This window comes from Erpetoichthys calabaricus, chromosome 18, assembly GCF_900747795.2.
Source record: "Erpetoichthys calabaricus chromosome 18, fErpCal1.3, whole genome shotgun sequence".
Lineage (NCBI taxonomy): Eukaryota > Metazoa > Chordata > Cladistia > Polypteriformes > Polypteridae > Erpetoichthys > Erpetoichthys calabaricus.
Window position 1 is genome coordinate 24469948 of NC_041411.2, and position 22890 is coordinate 24492837.

At 40.2% G+C, this 22890-nt stretch overlaps 1 protein-coding gene across 2 annotated transcripts in view; it reads right to left on the reverse strand.

Annotated features, from left to right (window-relative positions):
* The window catches only part of hspb8 (heat shock protein b8), a 37034-nt gene extending 21427 nt beyond the window's left edge, over positions 1-15607 (reverse strand). Inside the window, exons 1-2 of one of the 2 annotated variants that reach the window (XM_051921097.1) lie at positions 15130-15607; positions 5552-5615 (exon numbers count right to left, since the gene is read on the reverse strand). In XM_051921097.1, coding sequence (XP_051777057.1) covers positions 5552-5615; positions 15130-15466 — 401 coding nt within the window. In that variant the 5' untranslated portion in view covers positions 15467-15607. The remainder of the gene's footprint in view (positions 1-5551; positions 5616-15129) is intronic. The other variant, XM_028824796.2, reaches the window with a different exon arrangement.
* Positions 15608-22890: the final 7283 nt, after the last annotated feature.

The following is a 22890-nucleotide window of genomic DNA, read 5'->3' on the forward strand; positions in this document are numbered from 1 at the left end:
CATCCAGTTTACAGAGAGTGCTACAGTACCTGATCCAAACTCAGCTTTAATTATTCCAAAACGCACCCCACCAAACAATGCACAAGTCGTCAGAATGTTTAAGCGAGTCATCTGCCTCACCCAGGCACAGCTTTCACAGCAGCAGCAAATTCCCCATGGACCTGTGAACTCCTCAATTATCCTAATGCCAACCATTAAGCAGTAATCTTGACAAAAGAGGGCGCGTCTGCAGCACTCAGGGGAACACCGCCTTAAATGGCAAGTATGGAGACAGCTGGGAAAAAGATGTAAGTGGGGCCAGACTAACACACAGAGTGAGGAATATACAGTAGCAGGCTTCTCCATAATGATAACATTCATCACATTCCCACTCACCTGCTTGTCCAGTTCAGGATCTTGTGGAGCTGGTATCTATTAATGCTTTTTAATTTGAGAGAGCCTTTCCTATGCTCGTTGCACTTTGCGAGTTCATATCCATTGTTCAGCCATTACCAAGTATAACAGCCGGAACATACGGTAGGCTGGATGAGAAACTTGTTTCAGGTCATACTGTGGGTTAAAGTAAACCAGGAACCTTACGGTTTGAGGGCCAATGTCCTGGCCACCTTATTTTGGGTGGATGGTGGATAGCAGTACAGCTTTACCTTCTCTGGGTCTGTAAAGGCTTTCTCTAGGTGCACTGTTTTTTTTTTTCTTTAGATTTGTTAAATGGCAACTCTAAATTGGCTTAGTACGAGCATGTATGCTCTGTGATAGACTGGTATCTGGTGCAGGATTGGTACTTGATTTATGGCAGAATGGTTGCCATACTAATAAGGAATGCCTACGGATATGAAAGCAACACCAACTACAAAACCTTTATTTTGTGCTGCTGCATCACAGCTATAGAGTCCAGGGCTCAATTCCTGCAGCCAAGATACTGTCTAAGTGGAGCTGGCAAGTGTCCCCGTGGTTGTTTCCCCAGATACTCCCACATTCTAAAGATGTGTGTTCGGTTAACTGGTGACTGTACATTTGCGTAGTGTGTGCTACTGTAGGTGTGAGAGGTGCCTTCTGATGGGCTTATGCCCTGTCCAGCCATGGTGCCTGATGGACTCCCTGTAACTGTGAACATGATAAGCTGGTTAATGGAGGGATAAATAGTTTGTTTTCTATATCTGTAACTATAAGTGAGTGAGACTGCAGTGAAAAATGTGCATATTTTTAAAGACAAATTGATACGTCCCTATGGTGCGTGCTTTACTGCTTTGACCGATTTCGCATGGCTTACATAATGCAGTCCAACAGTATAATTAAACTTCTGTAGAGAAAAAAATGGCATCAAACTAAATGAGAATATATTAATGGAAATTGAAGTTCATGGAATAAACTTATAGCCGGACAATTTTTCTATAAATGATAGTTTTTCTCGAGTCAGCCTGGTAATGAAGCAGAGCATGAAAATTGGGAGGTTTACATGTAGTGTAATTTACTCTGCCTGGCATATTATGACTGCTCATCCCTTGAGAGAAATCGACCTCGCTAGACAGATGCACGGTAAATAAATTAAACAAACAGAATTTCCAGGATAATAAATATTTCTCTGCATTGTTATGGTATTTTGTCAGAAACTCACTTATTTTGTCTTCTGTATTCACCTTCTTTACAAAAATGGAAACGAAGTAACCTAAAGGTACAGAATGAATACTCTTGTGCCCAACAACTTTAGTGGCAGATATATTTTTTATATTAAAAAAAGTACACGCTGGTCTTAAAAAGTTCTAACATTTTACCACACTTCACTTAGTACAGTAACAATCAGAATCCAGAGACAACTCTAAATTAAACTGTAGCACTTCACCCTTTGTAAAATGCCTAAAACATGTGCAACTTTGTCACATCTAATAAGGCAACGTTAACACCAGTTATGATAAATATCCGGACACAAATTGGCAACAAAGATTCACAGCAATGTTCTGCATTATGATGTTACAACTTGTAGAAGACTGACATAAAAGCGATTCATAAATCATTCATATGTAGAGACTCTTTTGGCATGAGTTTATTATCACAAATATTTAAGAAGCTGTTGTTGATTATGCATTTTTCATAATCCAATTTCGTTCTCTGGTGCTAATGCTATGCTTGTCAAATGAGAAGACAATTGGTTTTATTACGCTAAAAGAAATTCTGACATACACAGTAAATGCTAACCAACATAAAAATTCAAATATTCGCTTTCTGTCAGAATTTCCATAACAGAAAAGTCATTAAAAAAATTCTGCCACAATCTTACAAATTAACAGTATTATAGGAATGACACAAAAAGAATGAGCACACAACTTTCTCAACACTAAACAAAAAATGATAATTAATTAATTAATTGATAAATAAGACAAGTAGGAATGAATTAATTACTACAATCTAGCACTTTTCTAACCTACTCAATGTGCTTAAGACAGTGGGGAAAAACTTTAACCACCACCAATGTACAGAATCCACCTGGATGATGCGATGACAGCCATTTATGTGCCAGTACACTAGCCACATATTAGCCACTGGGTAGTGAAGAGGTAAGAGAGAGATAGTTAGCCAATTAGAAAGAGGGGATGATAAGGAGGTTAGAATGACCAGGTCATGGTGGGCAATTTGCCAAAACAACAGGGGTCACCCTACATTTACTTTTTGAAAGATGCCCAGGGATATTTTATGACTATACAGATTTAGATGTCATTTGAAGGATGGCACCAGTTTTTACAGCATGGTGTACCTGTCACTGTCCTGGGGCATTGGCCTCACCAACACCTCCCTCTTACAGGAACGCAAGCTTTCCTTAGACGGTCTCCCATCCCAGTATTGGCCAGGCCCAAACATGCTGAGCTTCAGGTGGCTTAGCTGTTCCCAAGTGCAGGTGGTCCAACTGTCACTCATTTGGGCCCAATTTAGATTTGCCATAACACCTTATCTGCTTGTCTTTATTATGTGCGAAGAAACTTAAGTGTCAATATAACCATGGAGTAAACATACAAACTCCACACATACATTAATCTGGGACACGAGTTGAGCCTTGGATGTTGGAGGGGTGAGGTAGCATCAACATAATTTGATTCACAGGTACATCTAGGTTAGTAGCACTGTGGACACTAATATAAGTGTGTGCTAGAGTGTTTATCCATGGAATCACTATATTTAAAGGTGTATCAGCCTATGTCAGGAAGTTCCTCTTCTTTAATGGACTTCCTCAAAGTAGTGCACACAAATTATAGCCACCTTAGCGTTACAATTTTTCATGAAAAAACTTGTAAAAAGCATGGCATTTTTTGACTTGAAAAAATCAGATATTATTATTATCTTTATACTGTAAAATGTGCAAATTCAGAAGTATAGAAAGTATAATAATGATACAAATCAAAAAAATAATGAATAATAACATTCATAAAAATAATGCAAATACCGTATATACTGCCAAAATGTGTCTTTTGTGTGGTATGTCTTGATGCACAGTGAAATACACAACCCAACATCACAGTCCAGTCAGTAGCAGTGCGATTCCTTGCAGATTTTCTTTCCAGCCCGATCAGCTTTTGAACAGCACACTACACAAGTGCGATTGACACCAGCGTTGTTTTTTGGATTCATCAGAATCACTTTTGATTTCACGGTCTGTTTCCCTTCCACTGCTTGAAGACAGATTCACTTCGTCATCACTCCACATATCACTGTCAAAAGCATGCAACACCTGGACTGCTGAAAACCGTTTCTTACGATTATGAGGCTGGGAGAAGACATGTCTGCACCGCTGCCTGGGTAACACTCGGGCCTACTGCTTACACAACACACGCCTATATTGTTTCAGGTGTAATGCTCGGCACTAACGTTGTTGCCACTTTTACAGCCAAAGTAATCCTCGGGTCTAACGCTTAAGCAAGACGTGCCTATACAGTTGCCCGAGTGGCGCTCAGGACTAACACTTTTCACACTGTTTTACAGTCCGAGTGATACGCGGGTCTAACGCTAAGATGGTTAATAAAGCTGCCAAAACGAACACATTATGTCACACACACAAAAGCAGTTTAAATTAACACTTGTCTTCTATAATGCACTTTAAGTGGGCGCTGCAATGGTGTGGCACCCTGTCCAAATTTGGTTCCTGCCTTATGCTCAATGATGTGCTCACCACCATACGACTGGATTTAAGAATATTATATTGGTTAACATTCATCTGGATTAAACAACAGCAAGTATTACACTTTGAAGTTGGATGCCTTGTCTGTATGAGACTGATGTGTTGCAATACAGTAATATGAATTCGCTCAAATATGGACATCATCTACAATGAGATCTGTCCCTTTACAACAGAACACATTATCCCATTAGTGCACTTTGCCATTTTGTCCTTTTACAGTATGGCTTGTCCCAATCTGATAGATCTGACTACATGGCCTCTACACAATTTCATAAGCTTTTTCAAACGAAATAACTGTTTCTTGCTAGAATTCAAACATCAACAATTGTTTTAACCAATCATGGTAATTTCCCACACAGAGTTAAGTGACAGAGTAAGAGCAAACTGTGATGGTCTGTCCCTCTGTCCACAGTGGTTTCCTGCCTTGCAGGCCTGAATTGAGCTATGCCAGTTTGAGACTCTACACATGTATGTTGATAAGTCATTGGTTCAAGGAATGGTCTCACTGACTTTAATGACCACCTATTTGTTGTGTAATTTGGGCACATGACCAAATAGTTTAAAGTTAATCAGTCAGCCATCAGGATATACTCTGATGAGGCCTACTCTGCCTGGGTTGCTACCAACCACCCTAAACTTTTTTTTCCCCTCATTCTTTTCACTACCGCCACTTTTAGGATATTTGAAAAATATGTCTGAAGAGAAAAGATTCTTGTCATCAAAATAATAAAGAAAGCACCTTGGCTGGACACTGGTCATTTCATTGGAAGAATGAATATAAAGGATGCCCCAACTTTAAGATCACAACTGGCCAGTTATTGGCAAGAGCTTCATAACAGTAAAAATAAAAGTGTAGACTTTTCTCTGGCTATCTTTCACAGCAACAGCCAAGCGGAAATATCACATTTTCAGTTAGATAACAAGCAATACATCACAGCCGTTCCAGGAGAATTGCCTGGTTATAACACTGTCACATGCCTTGGCAGCGAATGATGATCTTAATGACAGTGAGCTATGGACCCTTGGGCATGCACAAATGACCTTGTGCCTCTTAGTCCCTGGAGCACAGCTGCACACTCTGGAGGTAAACACAGTAAAGTGCACCCAAACCAGGCAGCCATCTGTGGGCGAACCCAAGAATAATCTGAAAATTTAACACACTTAAAATATTCCAACATGTGGCTGTGAAATGGAAACCCCAACCTTTGTCCCTTTTTCCAAAAAAGATATTTGATATAGAGTTGGATTACCTGTGACAAAATGAAAATTGTGAGGTATCATTATCAACTAAAACAATGCAATGATGGACAGTCTAAAGATGGTTTTACCCAAATAAAGAATTATTTTTCTCTTATGGTTGCAAATGGGACAATGAAATATACTCACTGAATTTTCTTTGTGAAATTTTTGGTGACTATACTTCCTTCTTCTTGCTTCTCTTCATGCTTGCCTTTATAAAGTAAAACAAAAAGAAAAGAAGTGGAGTTAGTGAACTAGCCAAATACCTGATTAGGCTACAATTTTATAATTATCATGCCACAAAGCTACACGCTTGATTGTTTGGTTGGGTTTTTCTAAACATTAATGGGAATAAGAGTCAAACACCTTGGCCTCACAGGGAGACACAGGAAGAATGGAGTATGTCGGCTTTGTGGTTCAAAGTGCAATAATTATAGTATACTAATGACAGTCATTTCTCACAAATAAAATGAAAACTACTGTTACCATTTGTCTTTCAAAAACTAACCTGGCTTATAGCTACACAAATAATAATAAAAAAACAATGTTTCCTTGGTTTTCTTGAAAAAGAATAATGGAGACTCCCAAATTTCTGTCTGGGTGAACCGAAAGTGATTTAATAAACAAAATGAAAGAAGAAAAAGATCCAAAAGTTCCAGTCTGCTGTGCCACACAACTTGTGCTATTGTATTAAGGACGTCACAATCAGACATTTGATATCAGGTTAGGAGATTAAACAAACAACATATACTTTATATAGTGCACTCTTACATAACTTACACCATGTCAAGGTGCTTTACGAAGTACAGGCACGTTAAGTGACTCAGTCAGAGGCGAGGACTTCAACTGGACCCATGGGAGTAAAAAGCCCATGGCCTTAGCCACCATGCCACAATGTCTGTAAGCATGGCCACCCTTTTCTTAGTTCTCGACCTTATATAGCAGCCTGGGATTCAAAGTGAAGCTGTTTTTTGTTTTTTTTTTAAGTTAGGACAACCTAAATGTCAGGGCAGCTGCATTGTTTGGTTGCACATATTTCTGGCAAGCCTCAATCCTCAGCAACATCTCAGATTGCAGAAACACAACAGAGTTTAACAGCATGTCCAGCGAAAAGTGAAATACCACTGGCTTTACACTTTGGGGATCCCATTCATAAAAAAGTTTTCCTTTTAGTATTGGTGAACATAAGGAAATCTGACCGTCCCTTCTATGCTTTACAATAATTAAGCAGACTTGCTCTAACAGATAATGCTGACTGGCAACATTCTCCAGTTGTTCAATCGACAAACAGCAACAGAGATTTATTTTCCTGGAGCAGGGTGAAGAAATCTGAATAACTTCTGAAGTGTCTGCTTTTCTCCAAACCCTAAAAATCATCAGATATTAACTTGAAGGGCATTGCTTTACAGTAGCCATGAAGAGCTCACTCTAGCTTAGCCTTAGGCATACTAGTGAGTGGAACAAACTCCATCCAGCAACCATCTGAAGAAAGCTTCCGTGTGCAAATCATAATCATCATGTTCAATCAAACCCATAACGTCACACGAGAAGCAGGAAGGTGGCCAATCTGACAGCAAAGGGTTTCTGTTGTTCCTGAATGAAAATAAAGTTGTCTACCAATCAGCTTTAAAGTTGGCCTCTGACATCATAAACCAACAATGGTTTGCACAAATACAAATACTTGAACATCCATGACAAAATTCTCTTTACCTTTGGAATTTAAATGATGGAGTACTTCTTTGTTTAAGTTCAGGTAACTGTGCACCTGTTTTTGTGAATGACAAAGGGCATTTTTTTTTCAGATGGGAGATTACGCTTGCCTTTTCATGGAGTGTTTGTTCTATGACATCAGAGATTGACTTTAAAGTTGACTGGTTGAAGGTGAATGGAATGACAACTTCAATGCGGTTCCAGGAACATCAGAACCCCAACTATGTAAGATGCAACCTGGTGATGCCACCATGAGAAAAAAAAAGGTTATAAACAACACTGATTTTACTTCTGGAAATTTCCACAGGAGGCTAAAGGATCTACAAAAAAAATTAATTAAATAAAAAGGAGTGCTGTACTATCAAATGTCTACCTTTTGTTTGACTCTAATTTTGTGGCATATCTGATACACACCTTGGATATTTTCCCTTGTTTTTTTTAAACATCAAATAGACCCACTGAAACGGAATGCAGGATCAGAATAAAGATGAAAATTTTAATATGGATCACAGTTCTGAATGGATTCCCAGTTCTCAGATAGTGTCCACTATAAGGACACAGAGATTAAAATATTAAAGGAAAGTGATTTTTTTTGTTTTCCACATTTAACTCTCTGAAGAAAATGGCTAATTAGTGTCATCAATGAAGACTGAAGAAAAACTAAATGATGACACAGGTCACTTACAGCTACATGGATGTGAGAGTCATGCCTATTCATATTTATAACAAGCCACATCTGAAGAAGTGTCTATGTGCTGTGACCTGAAGGGCTAGGAATATTCAATAAAAAAGGACAAAAATGAGCTCCCTTGCTTCCAAGTTAACTTTTGCCTATATGCACACTCTTAATTACACAAACATGCCAGCAGTCATTCACTCAATGGTGCTGCCCGTGTAAACCTGGTCAGTTTTATCAAGGTTGCATGCAAATACAGTATAAGCAAGTCAGATAAGCAGTGCACATCTACTATAAAGAGGACTGCTATTGTGTTCTCCCCTGCAGTGTAAATGCTGTTAGAATAGGGCCAAACAATGAGAATTGTTTCTCTCAGTACTTGTGTCTTTATTGAACTGCTTCTGTGGCTTTTCCTAACAATAACCCACAATACAGAGCTGCCATGTCATTTTGGCTTACATTTAAGTACCACAAACAGCACACAGATACACAGTGATGGACTGGTGATATCCAGGGTTGGCTCCTGCCTTGCACCTAATGCTGTTCGGTTAGGCTCAACTACCCTATGACCCTTTATAGCACAGGTGTCAAAATCCGGTCCTCGACGGCCACAGTGGCTGCATGTTTTTATTCTAACCATCTTCTTCATTAGTGAGCCGTTTTTACTGCTAATTAACTTCTTTTGCTTTAGTTTTAATTAACTTGACCCAGACCCCTTAGTTGTCTCTTTTTCCTTAATTAGTAGCCAAACAATAATGAGACAAACAAGCCACCACTTGACCAGCTCACCTGTGCTCTTCACACAATATCTGAAAATAAAGAAAGGTGAAGGTCTCAGTAAGGTTGGTCTCTCAGGTCACCAAAACATTTTGATGGTGTTCTTAGAAAAAACAGAAAAATCAACAAATTTGGAAATATCTGCTGTGGCAGAATGAGAGCAGCAACAAGCCATTGAATTAAATAATGGGCTTAATTAACTGCAAGAATCAGCTTCTCATTAAGAGACTGTTTGGAGTTAAATTGGTTGGAGTTTGAAATCCCATTTTAACTGGTCATCTGTTAGCTCGTTTCACGTCTCATTTCTGCTTGGCTGTCATTTAATGAAGAAACAAATCAATTCAGAGGGCTGAATCCTTAAAACAGGGCTATTAAAATGAAGGGAAAAGGAATTAATTAGCAGTGAAAATTGCTCACTGATTAGGAAAAGGGTTAGAATGAAAACCTGTAGCCACCGTGGCACTCCAGGCCTGGAGTTCGCCACCCCTGCTTTATAGGATCATGTGAGCTTGTGAACTTATGCATAACATATCATTTTAAATTGCTCCCAATTTCTTTTACTGTAATAAAAGCGATTTATTAAGATATCCAGAAATAAACAAGGTTTCATAGTAAACTTTTTGGTAACAAGTAAGGTTGCAGGAAGGATGGTAACATTGGAAATCTAAGCTTCAAATATGTGACTACTACTAGGACTTGTAAGTGGACACAGTTTCCAAACAAGCTTAAAGCTTGGTCTGTCTTTTTCTGTTTGGATCTCAAGTGACCCCCAGCTGTTGTGCAATTACTGCCTTTAGGAATATAACCTAACTATACTACTGGCTTAAAGGTTAAAAAATCAACACTAATAACTGACAACAGCCGTTTCTCCAGAGTGAAGGACCACACTATGAAATGGCCCACCTTCTCTCTTGATCCATCCATTTATGTAATAACCTTATTGTACTTCCAGGTCACAGGATGCTGTAGTCAGTCCTGCTCAAATTGGGCACAAGGGTGAAACATGCCCCAGGTGGGATGCTGAGCCATCGTAAAGTACATGTGCACATCTCACCAACACTCACTCCTGCACCACTTGACTCAAGAATGTCAGAGTGTCCTGAAATGGACTAGTGCCCCCTGTCCAGCTCAGGTTTCTGCTGCTGAAGATTCTTTACATCCTGAACTGGACAATGAGAATTGGAGTAATGAATGAATGATATGCATTGTGTTACATTACAGAGACATGGGGAGAGCAGGCAGACTCTGAGCAGATAATACCTTGGCTTTTATTTGAACAAAAGCCCCTGACATTCTAAGGAAGGCGCATTTAACAGCTGGGAATACCTGCCCATCAGAAATGTCAAGGTAGTTAAATGCCACTTTTGCCTTGAAAGCCACTTAAAAGGCGCCGACTTGTTCCACATTTAGTCTACAGTAATACCTCAGTTAAAGAAGTAGGTGTGTAGCAGGACCTTAGTTAGTTATAAGAAACACCTTTATTTGAAAAGGAACAAAGGGAATATGGATTTGTATTTTTAATGTCCTTAAGAGGTGGTTTGTATGATGTTTTGTTCCTTCGTCTCCCTTTAATACCACTGCTGCCAACACCCTGATATTCCACAGCCCGTTCCGTGCAGCTCCATGTGCTGTCATCGGCCTCATCAGCTACCAACACACTCATGTCGCCAGTTCCACCTCACATGACGTCAGAGGCAATGGCATCTGCATCACTGTCCCAGCTCCATTAGCTGATCGTAGCCAGAGTCCTTAAGGAAGCTCACTGGAGGTCATGTACCTACTATGTGCTTGCAGCTAGGGGCTCTCTGTTAGACCACTCTCATAGCCGTCTGCAAAGCCAAAACATTCTGCTAAGAAGCATCTCATTTCTCCTGCTTCTACTCGTTTTACAATCTGCAATTAAGTTTCGCTTTATGACATTGTGACAGATGAGGCAATTGATAGTACAGTATATGTAATACTTTATAAAAATATTAAAATAACAAGAGAAGGTGAGAAATAACTAAACAATCACATATAATAACTTTTTTATGTATACACTCAGTGACCATCACAGGACTCTATCAGTCTGGTACCTGAACTTGCTGACTTTGTTATACAACAACTTTGTTTTCAGTGGATCCTTTAGTCAAGGTATTACTGCATGTATATTATAAGCATAAAAAAATAAAACATGTTTGTGCCCTGTAACACACCGGTGAGGCTTTGGTACAAATTAAGACAACAAGCTAAGCTGGATGACCATAAAACTGTGAAGCCACATTGTGCTGAAAAGCGCAACCAAACCCGCACTCGAAAAATCCCAGTAATGAGTACTGGATGAAAGAACATAAAATAACACAACGCAGCATAATGAAACAAAATGTAATATAGCCTGACATTCGCAAATCTCATTAATCTTATTCAATCATGAAAGGCTGTGACCTATCCTGGCAGCACCAGGTAAAAAGGAATTGACAGATTTGCAATCTGGGGCGTAGCCTGGTGACTGAAGGATGGCATTCCGTTTGACCAGCATTTGAGCAATGCAAGTTTAAAAACGATCTGCGTCAGGTGGGAAGGTTCAACTTCTTCTCTAGCATCTGTAATGTCAAAACAGAACAAGACTGCCACTCACACACACATTACAAGATCGATACACTGCCATACCCACACTTCCTCCTCTTGAAGGCTGAACAAGATAGCTGTGGCAAGTCAGTTTTTTTTTTAAAGCTAGAATGACTGCTCTTCCTCAGCTCACTGTGCCAATATATTTTCTGAGTTAGCTTTTGCTTTTTTGTTTTTTATGATTATTATGGAAATCCTTGGTGTGCTCATTTTTTCACACCTTCAGCGTTTACAATCCATTGTCATTATTAATATGCTTGCGCTCACCACTCACAATGGCCAGATAAGCCTGCATTTCCTGAAGAACATCAGGCTGTTGAATACAAACACAGGAGTATGTACCCACCCACTGCTTCAGAACACTTGTCTCTACCCAATGTGCGATACATAAAAACCTCCCTGACTGGCATGACCCAGCTTCTAACCACAGTGACACACAGTACCTTGACAGGGCACTGTGACTTCTAGAAATGTTGCAGTCACTCACTGAAGTGTTTGTGTGCCTGATCACTCATATCACATAACAAAATCTAAGTTTCAAAACTCCCTTTTCCATATAAAGTTTCTCAGATAATGTTTGTCTATTTTGTAATCCTTACCGAGTGTCTAAAAGCAATATCATTGCATCACATGAAAAAGTATCTAAAGCATGAGTTAATCTTCTTAATGAGCTAGGCCAGTTACGACTGAAAGTGAACTGAGCACCACATTCGAGAACAGGGGTCTTCCCTGTCTAATCCCTAGAAGTTTCTGTCCTATTTACAGCTCTGACCTTTTTAGAAAGGCACAGCCGAACACACAGGCTGCCAGACGAGTGCCCAGTGGGAGGAGGCAGTGCCATTAGAGGCAGCCTGTGTTTCATTTGAGTGCGTGTGGTGTACCCATGAAGGAGGAGCGGCGGCTTGTTGTGGTATCTCACACAGATATTCACATGCTGGCCTCCCACCTCTCCTCAACAATTTTCCATAATTTCTTTGCCTTAACTGGTTTCACTTTATTCTCTTTTGATTTTTGCTATTTCTTTCACCATCTGTTCCCTCACCTCAGTAGTCACTCTTTACTTTTTATCGTTCTCTGTTTGGACTTCCCATTGTCCTCTTTTCAATTCCCGTTTCTCTCTCTCTTCCTATTACTCTTCCTTAAAGCTCCTTGCTCTAATATTTCCTCATTATATTTTCAATGGGTTACTTATACTTTCTAGCTCATACTGTACATACACATATACACACCTTGTTATCCATCCATCCATCCATCCTCTTCCGCTTATCCGAGGTCGGGTCGCGGGGGCAGCAGCTTGAGCAGAGATGCCCAGACTTCCCTCTCCCCGGCCACTTCTTCTAGCTCTTCCGGGAGAATCCCGAGGCGTTCTCAGGCCAGCCGGGAGACATAGTCCCTCCAGCGTGTCCTGGGTCTTCCCCGGGGTCTCCTCCCGGTTGGACGTGCCCGGAACACCTCACCAGGGAGGCGTCCAGGAGGCATCCTGATCAGATGCCCGAGCCACCTCATCTGACTCCTCTCGATGCGGAGGAGCAGCGGCTCTACTCTGAGCCCCTCCCGGATGACTGAGCTTCTCACCCTATCTTTAAGGGAGAGCCCAGACACCCTGCGGAGGAAACTCATTTCAGCCGCTTGTATTCGCGATCTCGTTCTTTCGGTCACTACCCATAGCTCATGACCATAGGTGAGGGTAGGAACATAGATCGACTGGTAAATTGAGAGCTTTGCCTAAACTGGGATAAAATTAAGACAGCCTCAAAATTTGGACTTCAGCTTTGCACTTTTTAGGAATCATATGAGACTGTGAAAATGAAGGCTTAAAAACAAATTACTCTATGTGAACAAATCTTGGCACAGTAATTGGCACCGCACAATTCTAGAAGCCTGTTCATAATGGACAAAATCTCTCCCATAGACTTTGTTCTTGGACAATTATTGCACTGCCTGTACTAAAGGATATAAAGAAAGCATTGTGGCAGCAGGAAATTCTCAACTTTGAGATTTCAATGAATGTACATTTTTTAGACATCCCTGAATGTGGTTTGACCACTTTAAGAACGATGTTGGAGGGTCAAGTTGAAGGTCCCTTGAAAATAAATGACTTCATCTGAATGAAATTTGGCTCTCTTATTAGCACTGTAAAATGCTAGATACATATTCATTTTTGAACTTAATTTCTCCAGTACATGCTGCTATATACAGATAACAATTTTGCATTTTTAAGCACATTTATTGCCCAAATACAGCATAATTAGGGAAAGACAATATACCTTTTTTCACCAAGACAGGTCCCTTTCATTTCATTCCACATAATAAAATGCTAGCTTCCAATATTTTATTACACAGCTTTATGCAGGATGTGCCACACCCTGGACATGTTAGATTTTTTAAAATCGTTACTCTGCTATGATCTTCCATCTCTTTCTGCCACTACAGTACATTTACCTGCTCTTTTTCAGTTCAGAACATTCCTTCCACTGCCGTTTCTTTTTATTCTCCCATCATCTCAGCTTTATTATGCCATTTTAGCCTAATGTGCACTTCATTCCTTCATGACACTTTTTATCCTGGGTCTGCGAGGTGTTACTTTCATTCTAAGTCAATCTTCTTTTTCCCTTTACTCTCACCCTTCTCTCTATACTTTTATATCCTTACTCTTCTTTGCTTTTATTTCCTCGATTTATTTCCTGTGATATTTTATACTTTTGAAAATGTGTTCCTTCTTTGCTTCAAGTCACTTTTTATCCTTTGTCTACAAGCTGTTACTTTCAAGTCATGTCAATCTTCTTCTCCCTTTACTCTCGCTGCCTTCTACTTTTATGCCCCTATTTTTCTTTGCTTCCATTCAGTGTGGCACATGATATTTTAAACTTTCGTTTCCCCATCTTTCCTTTCCACTACTCTCACTCTGTCTATCCTGACCCTTCCTTCCATCTTTCGTCTCTTTCACTTTCAAAGCCTGGTTTTCCCACAGCCCTCCAACTCTCTTAGCCGGTGGGCTCCCAGTTCACTCTTTTCTTCCTATTTTTTTTTCTTTTTTAAAATTCCTATCATAGTGTGTCTTTCCCTTCCCAGGTCTTTTTTCTTTTTCTCCTATCTCAACTCTGACCACTTGTTCCTTCTCAGTCTCCTACTCTTCCATGTCACATTTAGGATATTTGTTTTCTTGTTAGCTTTACTCTGCATTTTTCTTCCTTCTCTCTTTTGACTTTCAGGCCTCTGCCTTTCCATGCACCTACCCATTTCAACAGTTCTCAGATGTGTTGCCTCCTCTCTCATCTTTTATTTGAGCTCCTTCCACTTTGATACCTTCTAACTGTGACTATTAATTGATCGGGAGGACACAATGGCCACTCACTGCTCTGCCTGTTCAAGCCTCTCCTTTCGTATCTTGTATCTTCTCTCTTATTTTATTCTAGCTCCTTCCGCTCTGATCATTCTGATTTGTCAATTGATCTGGAAGACACAATGGCCGCCCCCTGCTCTTCCTACTCAAGGCTCTCTTTGCTTTACCCCATTGCTTCTTTCTCTCCTTAAACATGAACCTAACCCTCTTCAATGGGTTCACTTGTCTTTTCTGTCACATTTTATTCTCGCTCTTTCCACTCTGATACCTTCTAATTTGGACTTTTTAAGTCTGTTCGCTTTTCTCGTTTCTTTGCCCCCTTCTTTGTGTTCTTGGACGGTCTCCTTTCATTTCTGGTCCCTTCTCGCACCTTCCACTCTGATACCCACCAAGTGATGTGGACGACACAATGGCCACTCACGTTTCTGACCGATAACCGGGCCTGAAGTTCATCGCTTTAGACGCTCCATGCCCACCCTGGTGTCGCCGCTCAGCCCATTAGAGATTTAAGACCAAGTCTCCCGCCTCCCCCGCGTTGACGCGACCGCTCTTTCTGCTTTAATTCTACTTCTTTTTTGTTTTTGCTTTAGTTCTTTTTTTTTTTTGTCTCACCTGACACCTCCACGAAGCCGTCTTTGGTCTTGACAGTCAGCTCGTCTGGCCTGAAGTTGTGGACGGTGACGCACACTTTCCAGGGCTCTCCTTCGACACGCGCGGCTTCCTCGCGGGGTTCGGGCCGGAGCTCGCCGAACCTCGAAAAGCCCGGCGCCATCCCGCTGCGCCACGACGAACTGAGCCGCGGCCGAGCCCACCTGGGCCAGTCCATGGACAGCTCGTCCGAGAAGGGCACCATGCCGAAGTCGTCGTCCAGCAGCCGCGAGGCGAGTGGCGTCTCGCGGAAGGGGTCGCGCAGGGGCGTGCGGAGCCTACTGAAGTGCCCGTCGGCCATTCCGGTTCGTCAGTGAGTGCAGAGGAGAGGAAGCGAGCGACCAGTTGCGCTTTAACTGTCCCGAGAACGCGAGCAAGTCTGATGTGCAGCTGGCAGGTCGGCGCTGCTATCCCCTCCGTGTCCAAATTTAGCCATGCGAAATGACTGGGGGCGGGGGTTTGAGGTCACCGTCCAAAAGCGGATCGCGCCGGTCGACCGTCAGTCCGGCCAGCTGTAATCAAGTTGGACATCTCCAGGGATTCTCTGGGTATTAAAAACAAAAGAAAAAAGTTATAACTGCAGAAGTTGAAAACATCACATAACAGGCAACTTAAAGCTTTCTTCGTCCCAAAAAAAAAAAAATCAAAACATTACAGTAAGGCTACGGGATGGTCGCTGAGGACCCGCACAGGGTTTCATGTGCAAAATCATTCATCCATTTCAAACTGCCATTCATTTTCAGGAGTCAACCCTGGACTACCCGCAGCAGAAAACCGGCGTGGCTACAATCTGAAAGCACCAGTGCAACATACATAGATACATACATAAATAGATAAATACATAAATAGATAGATAGATAGATCAGGCACCCAAATTAAAAAATTAACCACCACCATCAGTGAGATTACCACAAGCACAGACGTGATGATGAAGATCAATAGTCAGATGTTATCTTTGTTATGGTGATCATATTTTATTTTTCGAAAAAGAGAACATGGAGGGAGGGTTGGAGGGTTAAGGATGGTAGTTAACGTTCAACAAAGTAATGAATCTTTATTACTTTTTCTAACCAACATAAGCAACTTAAACTTCATTGTAAATTTTTTTTAAATAGTTGCACTATTTCCATAACAGTAAAAACGTTTTGTTTTACCCCTTTTAACACAACAAATTCTTAGCATCTGATTAAATAAGGCAGTCAAATGCATCGTAATTTAGGAGAAATCCCAATTGATTGCAAAAAGAATCAGTTTTAGCAAAATATTTTGAGACATTGAGAAAGAAGTGAAAGCATTATTACAAGGGGAGTTCCACAAGTCCATTCACTTTAATGGAAATAAAAGAGATAGCCCCCACATTTTTTATTCACTTTGTTCATCCTCTACTTCATCAAATAATCGCCGCCAACCTCTATGTAATTTTGCAATATGTGTACCCATTTTTTCAAAACGCCCCTTTGCCACTTCTTCTAGATCCTCGTAGCATTTTCCACACACGCTGGCCTTGATTTTGGATTACAGCCAGAAATCGCAAGGGGCCAAGTGAGCTGACTAGTGTGGGGCATCCAGAAGTTTGAGAAGAGGATGGATTGATGGCTTGAGGCTGAGGAGCGTTGTCATCGTTGGAGGTTCCAGTCACTCAGTTTGTACCTGGGGTGCCCTTTCTTGAGCTATTGGAGAATTTCAGTCAAACATTTCTTTGTGTAGACTGGACACACCACTTCTGGACTGTTCTGTGTGTCTGTGCTTGGTCGCTAAGATGAGCTTCCAGCTTTCTCCCTCTGATAAACCTCACTGCAAATGTGGTAGAGCATGAGCACTTGCTTGTTCTCATAGGAAAAATTCACCCACAGGTGAGCACCACATTCACTTCTACCTTCAGCTCTTATCTCTGCGATGACCAAAAAAAAAACTGCAAATTTCAGGAAGTTCTTGTAAACAGTTGAATGAGATTCTATGAAAAAGGTCAACCATAGGAAATAAATTCAAAACTCCACATGAATGTAGTTTTGGAACTCAAATTTCCCATTGGGATTAATAAGTATCTATCTATCTATCTATCTATCTATCTATCTATCTATCTATCTATCTATCTATCTATCTATCTATCTATCTATCTATCTATCTATCTATCTATCTAACTCCCCTCGTATTTCTCATGACTGTATAAACAGCCCAACAACCAGTCAGACAAAGAGCTTCACATTCCATTGATCTGTCACTATTACCGTCAGCAGCTGTCACAGCTATTTACTTCTTAAAGGGTCTCACAAGACAGTCTGCTGATGTGCTCCTTTCATTAAAACAAACTTTCAAGCTTTGCTGAGTGGACATGAGCAAAGTTCCTCTGTCACCTGCATGGCGGTTCTACAGAGGATACTTTCAGTTTCCTATTTGTGGAGTCTAGGTATTTATTTTACAACTCGTCATTGAATTGACATTTTCTTTAGTGCATCTTTTGGAGTTTGGTTATGGTGTTCAGATGTAATGTGGCATTGACTCATCTTTCTAGAAACCGAGTCAAACTGCCATGCATGTCTGAACAATCATTATTTGTGTTTTCTAGCAATGTCTGCATCAAGTTATGGTGTGTCTAAGTTCAACACATGCACTGGCATTGCATTGCATTGAACAATATACTGCATATATATATACAGTATATATATTATAATAATAATACATGGTCTGTTAAAAAGCAATACAAAGTCCCAGACAATCTTAAGAATTTCAGAAATTATGGCCAGGCCCATATTTTAGATAAGTAAAAGAGGACATATACTGGAAAAAGAGGACATCTGATCAGCCTGTCTTTATGCGAATGATTCATTTATCGGTCAAGAATCGTGTTATGTCCATCCACCAAAAACAGGAAAGAATGAGATTAAAAAATTTTCTTGGCCACCACTACAAATAACAAATGACATATATATATAAAAATACTATTTTTGGGTGATACATTCCTTTAAGGGAGGAAGGAGGAGGTAGTCATCCTGTTCATAATCAATTGAGTAACCATACACTAAATATGGAAGAACAATCCACACAGGCACAAACAGAATTGTAAACACCATGCCAAAATTGAATGAGCAAGATTTAAAATGAATCTGTTGGAACTGTATAGCATATCACCTACCAGATATCCAGTGGAAGTGGGACATGACGTTTCTCATGACAAGCTGCTGAAATTGTTGCATGTTATTCAGGTAATAATGTATGCTTGACATTGTGTAATCATATTTGAATTGTAATATGTAGAAAAGTGGTACTTGCTGTTAACGGTACTATAAATAAAATAAGGGTTGAGTTTTATTAATATGGGACTGTGGGAGTTGCAATAATGGGTATCACGACCAATGCCGATCCCCTGCTTGTCTGCATTCATCAACTCAGTTTAGTCAGTTTCAGTAGTTCAGTCCCCTCTGATACTGAAGGCGCCTTGCCTGTGTGCCGTTTCTGTCAAATGGGCAGGTCACAGCAGAATGACAGGCATTGTGTGTGTGTGTGTGTGTCAGTCACAGAGAGCTGAGCAGTTGGCAGCATTCATAGCACCCATGTTTCTCAATTTGTTTACCACTTCATCTTTAAGATTTCTTCCGCCATTCTCATAGTACAGAGTTAGAAGTCCTAGATCTTAGGATAAAGCCGAACCTACTAAACTAAAACTTAAAATCAGATTGACATTCACATTTCTGCATTGTTTGTTTTATCATTATTATTTTAATTGAGAGCTTAACAAGATTTTACTCCATGTGTTCATTTCTGCTAGGGACTTGGAGGAAAATGGTGGTTGAACTAATTCCAGCATAAAAGGGTATGATGAAGATATACAAACGTAGTAAAATCTTGGCGCCTGCTCAGTATAACATGAAAGTTGCTTGTACAGTCGCTGTTATTACAGTATGTGCCTGGCACGTCTATCACCCTGGTGTCTGTGAACACATTCAGACTTGTTAGTTTTGTCAGCACATCATCGGATGCTGGAACTGACTTTTCTCAAGAACGTTTTGAGCTAGCTATGTTAATTTAAAGTGATCACGTTTCTCATTTCTTGTCTGACAGTCTACATTGTCTATAACAGCTGTCCGAGGATCCTGGGGGAATCAATCTATGAAACGTAAATGGAACAATCTATCTATCTGACTAGGTTTCTATCAAAAGTTCTGAGTCACCAGAAGGTTTAGGAGGCTATTGACTACTCTGTTAAATGAAAATGACGTTTCATTTTTTCTTTTCTTTTTTTTTAGATGGTTCAAAGCAGACAACACATATCTGGCTCTTGATCTTTGGGTGATGCCCGTTGACGATGCTGCTGTTACGTACATTTGGGATAGACTAGACAAGGCTGGTAAGGCAGTGGGCTGGGCATGACATCACGGATGCTCAGGTTGGTCATCTTCTGAGCTGGAGGCAGAGGTAGAGAATAGCTACACTGTTGTGCCATACTCAACTCTTTCCCTCAAGTACCAAGTAGGTTTGACCCTGGAAGGTAACAGGGTTTTCTCTTGCATGCGACAAAATATATATACTGTATTTAAAATATATATAAATGCCATTGTTCTGTAATAATGTAGCACACTGGATAGTATAGCTTACTCATAATAATAATAATAATAATACATTTTATTTATATAGCGCCTTTCCCATGCTCAAGGCACTATGGCCCCTGATTCTCCCAAACTGCTCTTGAATTCTCCATTTGCTCTAAAGATCTAGTATTCATATATGCTCTGGTGATTTATTATTTGTGAAATAAGGTAGAAATTTTTAATGTGGCAAGATAATCTAATTGAATGGCATGTTTAACTAAGAGCAGGAATAATCTGACAATTCATGAATTTATATTCTGCTTCTTATATTAGTCGTTAAGAATGGCTGCGTGTTCCCTACATTGGCCACCATCTGTCCAGGTATTTTAATGAGCACCGAGACTGAGACAGAGACACCACACAGAATTAAAAGTTCAGCCTTGGTCTTGCTTGAAAATCAGACTGTTCCCCAAACTCTCATCCCAGAAGTAAAAATGGCCCCCGTTCAGTTCATGGAGAATGCCTCCAAAAAAACAAACACGCTACCCCCTCATTGCCCCCCTCTCTCTGGCCAGCATGCTGTCAACTACTCATTGTTTTTTCACATCACTGGATAGTCTTTGTCCACCCTTCCCTTTGCTCTCTCTTCCACCACTCTGGTTTTCCTTGATTTGGGCTGACCTGCCTGGCTGCTGATTCTCTGGAAAAGATTCACTCAGATAACTAACGTGATTGTTCTGATCATTTTAGAAAGACTAGAAGACATTCAGTTAGCTGCATATCAACACTAAATCCTGCCATTACAGCATACCCAGGCACTATAAGATTTGGTTTAACCACTTTTGTTTTATTTTTACATTGAAGTTCTGATTTAGTCAAAGGTAGTGTTTTTTAAGGAAATTGTTAATATCCCCAAATTCAATATTTTCATTAATTTAAGTATTACTATAAAATTAATAAAGCATAGATGCCATAATTTGGCTTTTTTTGCAAGTTGTCATGAAAGCTTTCGACAGACCCCAAATATTATATTTATTTTAATCTAAAGAGAGTTCTTCTATAGGATAAATATATATTTAGCATTTCTTATTTTTTTATGGGTGATGACATCACGTTATGTGACTGCTAGTCGTGGGGTATGTCAGACTTGTCAACTGTTGTGGCCGATCTCATCACCAAACCATGTCAATACACACGACTTTTAGTGACTGTGTGCTGATCTTCCAGCACAGCCAAACTCATCCATTTTTGTGGCAGCCAATAACATACTGCCTGATGGAGCCATAACTTAACAAAGGGTTAACAGGAATGGCAAGTTCAGCCACAATCTCTGCCCTTATTTTTTTCTTCTTTCTGTCAGGATACGTACAATATGAGTCAGATAGACGAGTTTCTGATCCATTTGTGAGGTCCAGAACACCTGCTGTGTTCCTTATGCTTTATCACTGTATTCTATGCATTGTACTCCGGATGAGAGCTCATTGGTCACCAGCTCTCGTGCACAAAGAGGACGCCCTACGACTAAACTTAGACAAGATCGATCTTGTCAGGCAAGTCGCTGGGCATGCCACGCTATGCAACTGCTTTGCGACTTGCTGAGATTATGTAAATGAAGATTACAACTGAACACTGCTATAAAATTCATCTAATGTGACAACAGCCTTTAGTGTACACTTGCTAAGGAGTTGTGATCCAGGAAAACCAGGTGTGCTTTCCGGTTATCTGCAATTGTGGACTGAACTTCAAAGGGAAATTTAGTGTGTGTGTTTAGTTTATGATTCCTGGCAAAAAAATGACTTTTATTCTATGAACTCCCAAAAATGATTTTTGGTTTCTAATTATATATGAAAAATAGGAAGGATTTTTTTGTTTCGATTTTGGTATGGATTTTGGTGTACGCTTCTCGTTCTCGTCATTAAAACACGTTTCTTACTGCCTCTCATCCAACACAGCAGTATAGTAGGCAAATAGGTGCAAGATTAAAAAAACTACAAGGTTTATTAGCACAGTCAATATTGTAAGTGTAACTAGATTCTAAAATAATTGGATTTTGCTTAAACTTAAGTGTAACATTTTAAAAGGTAACATCTGAAACAAAAATGATACATGTTCGCTTTTAACAAGCACCTCAGGTTTATACAGATTGGTGCTTGCAGCATCAATTGCTATAATTCAACACTTCCTGTTACAGCATGCAGGCAAGTTAGCAGCATGTGACAAGCTTCCATACGTCACTTAGAACTTGCTAGACGTTCCTGCAGGAATGCACATATTCATCTTTCTGTCAAATCATCTATATTTTAAGTGACCTCCATAAGCCTCATGCACAGCGACTCGCTTTCCATGTTTACGTCACATCTCAGAAATCCCCCAGGACACAGTGAGCTCAGGCAGAACTATTTTAGGGTTTATTACTTCCGTACAGAAGCTGGCGGACTTTTTGGAGAAGGCACAGCTGATGGTACAAGTAGATCATGCATATGGCAGGGTTTCCATTGCAGCCACACCTGTTGGGGACTTTGAGTACAGCTTCAAGGCTGCCTGGGTGGGGTAGCAACTGTGGGTGCCCAGTAAAAGGAAAAACCTTTCATTGATGGGTGAGACTGAGCAGCACTGATGGAAAGCAGCTAAGCAAAACACAGGCTTAGTTCAACTCGATCAGATGAACTTAATCAGAAAAAAGGGTAAAAAATAAACTTGAAGTCACAGAAATAAAAATGTAGTCCTGAAATTCTTTGATCTGACAGCTGAGTGTGAAGGGTCATTCCTTTATTTGATTTAAAGTTGAGACACGACACACCATAAACTTCCTCATCCTTAAATGAAGATGACATCTATTGCAGCTGATCACAAATTAACAAGTGCAGTGCAGAATCTAAGCAACTAGGGGCATCCCAAGTAGCCAATGTGATATTTGAAAGAATGTAATGACATTAAAGTGGTATAGTCACTTTTTTTTGTCTTTTAACAATATGAATACAAGTACCGTTTAAAGTCAGAGCTTTGAAAAAGTCGAGGTGTGAAACGACATAGCCGTTTTTATATAAATCTCCAGAAAACAGTAAACTGATGAAGTCCCCAGTCTAGTATTGAGCTGGGGGAAGAACTCAAAGTTAGCCATGCCATACATTGCCAGCCAGTCCCTCTAACCCTTGATTCCTGGGATTTTGAGTTCTTCCACAAGCTCAGTACTTTACTG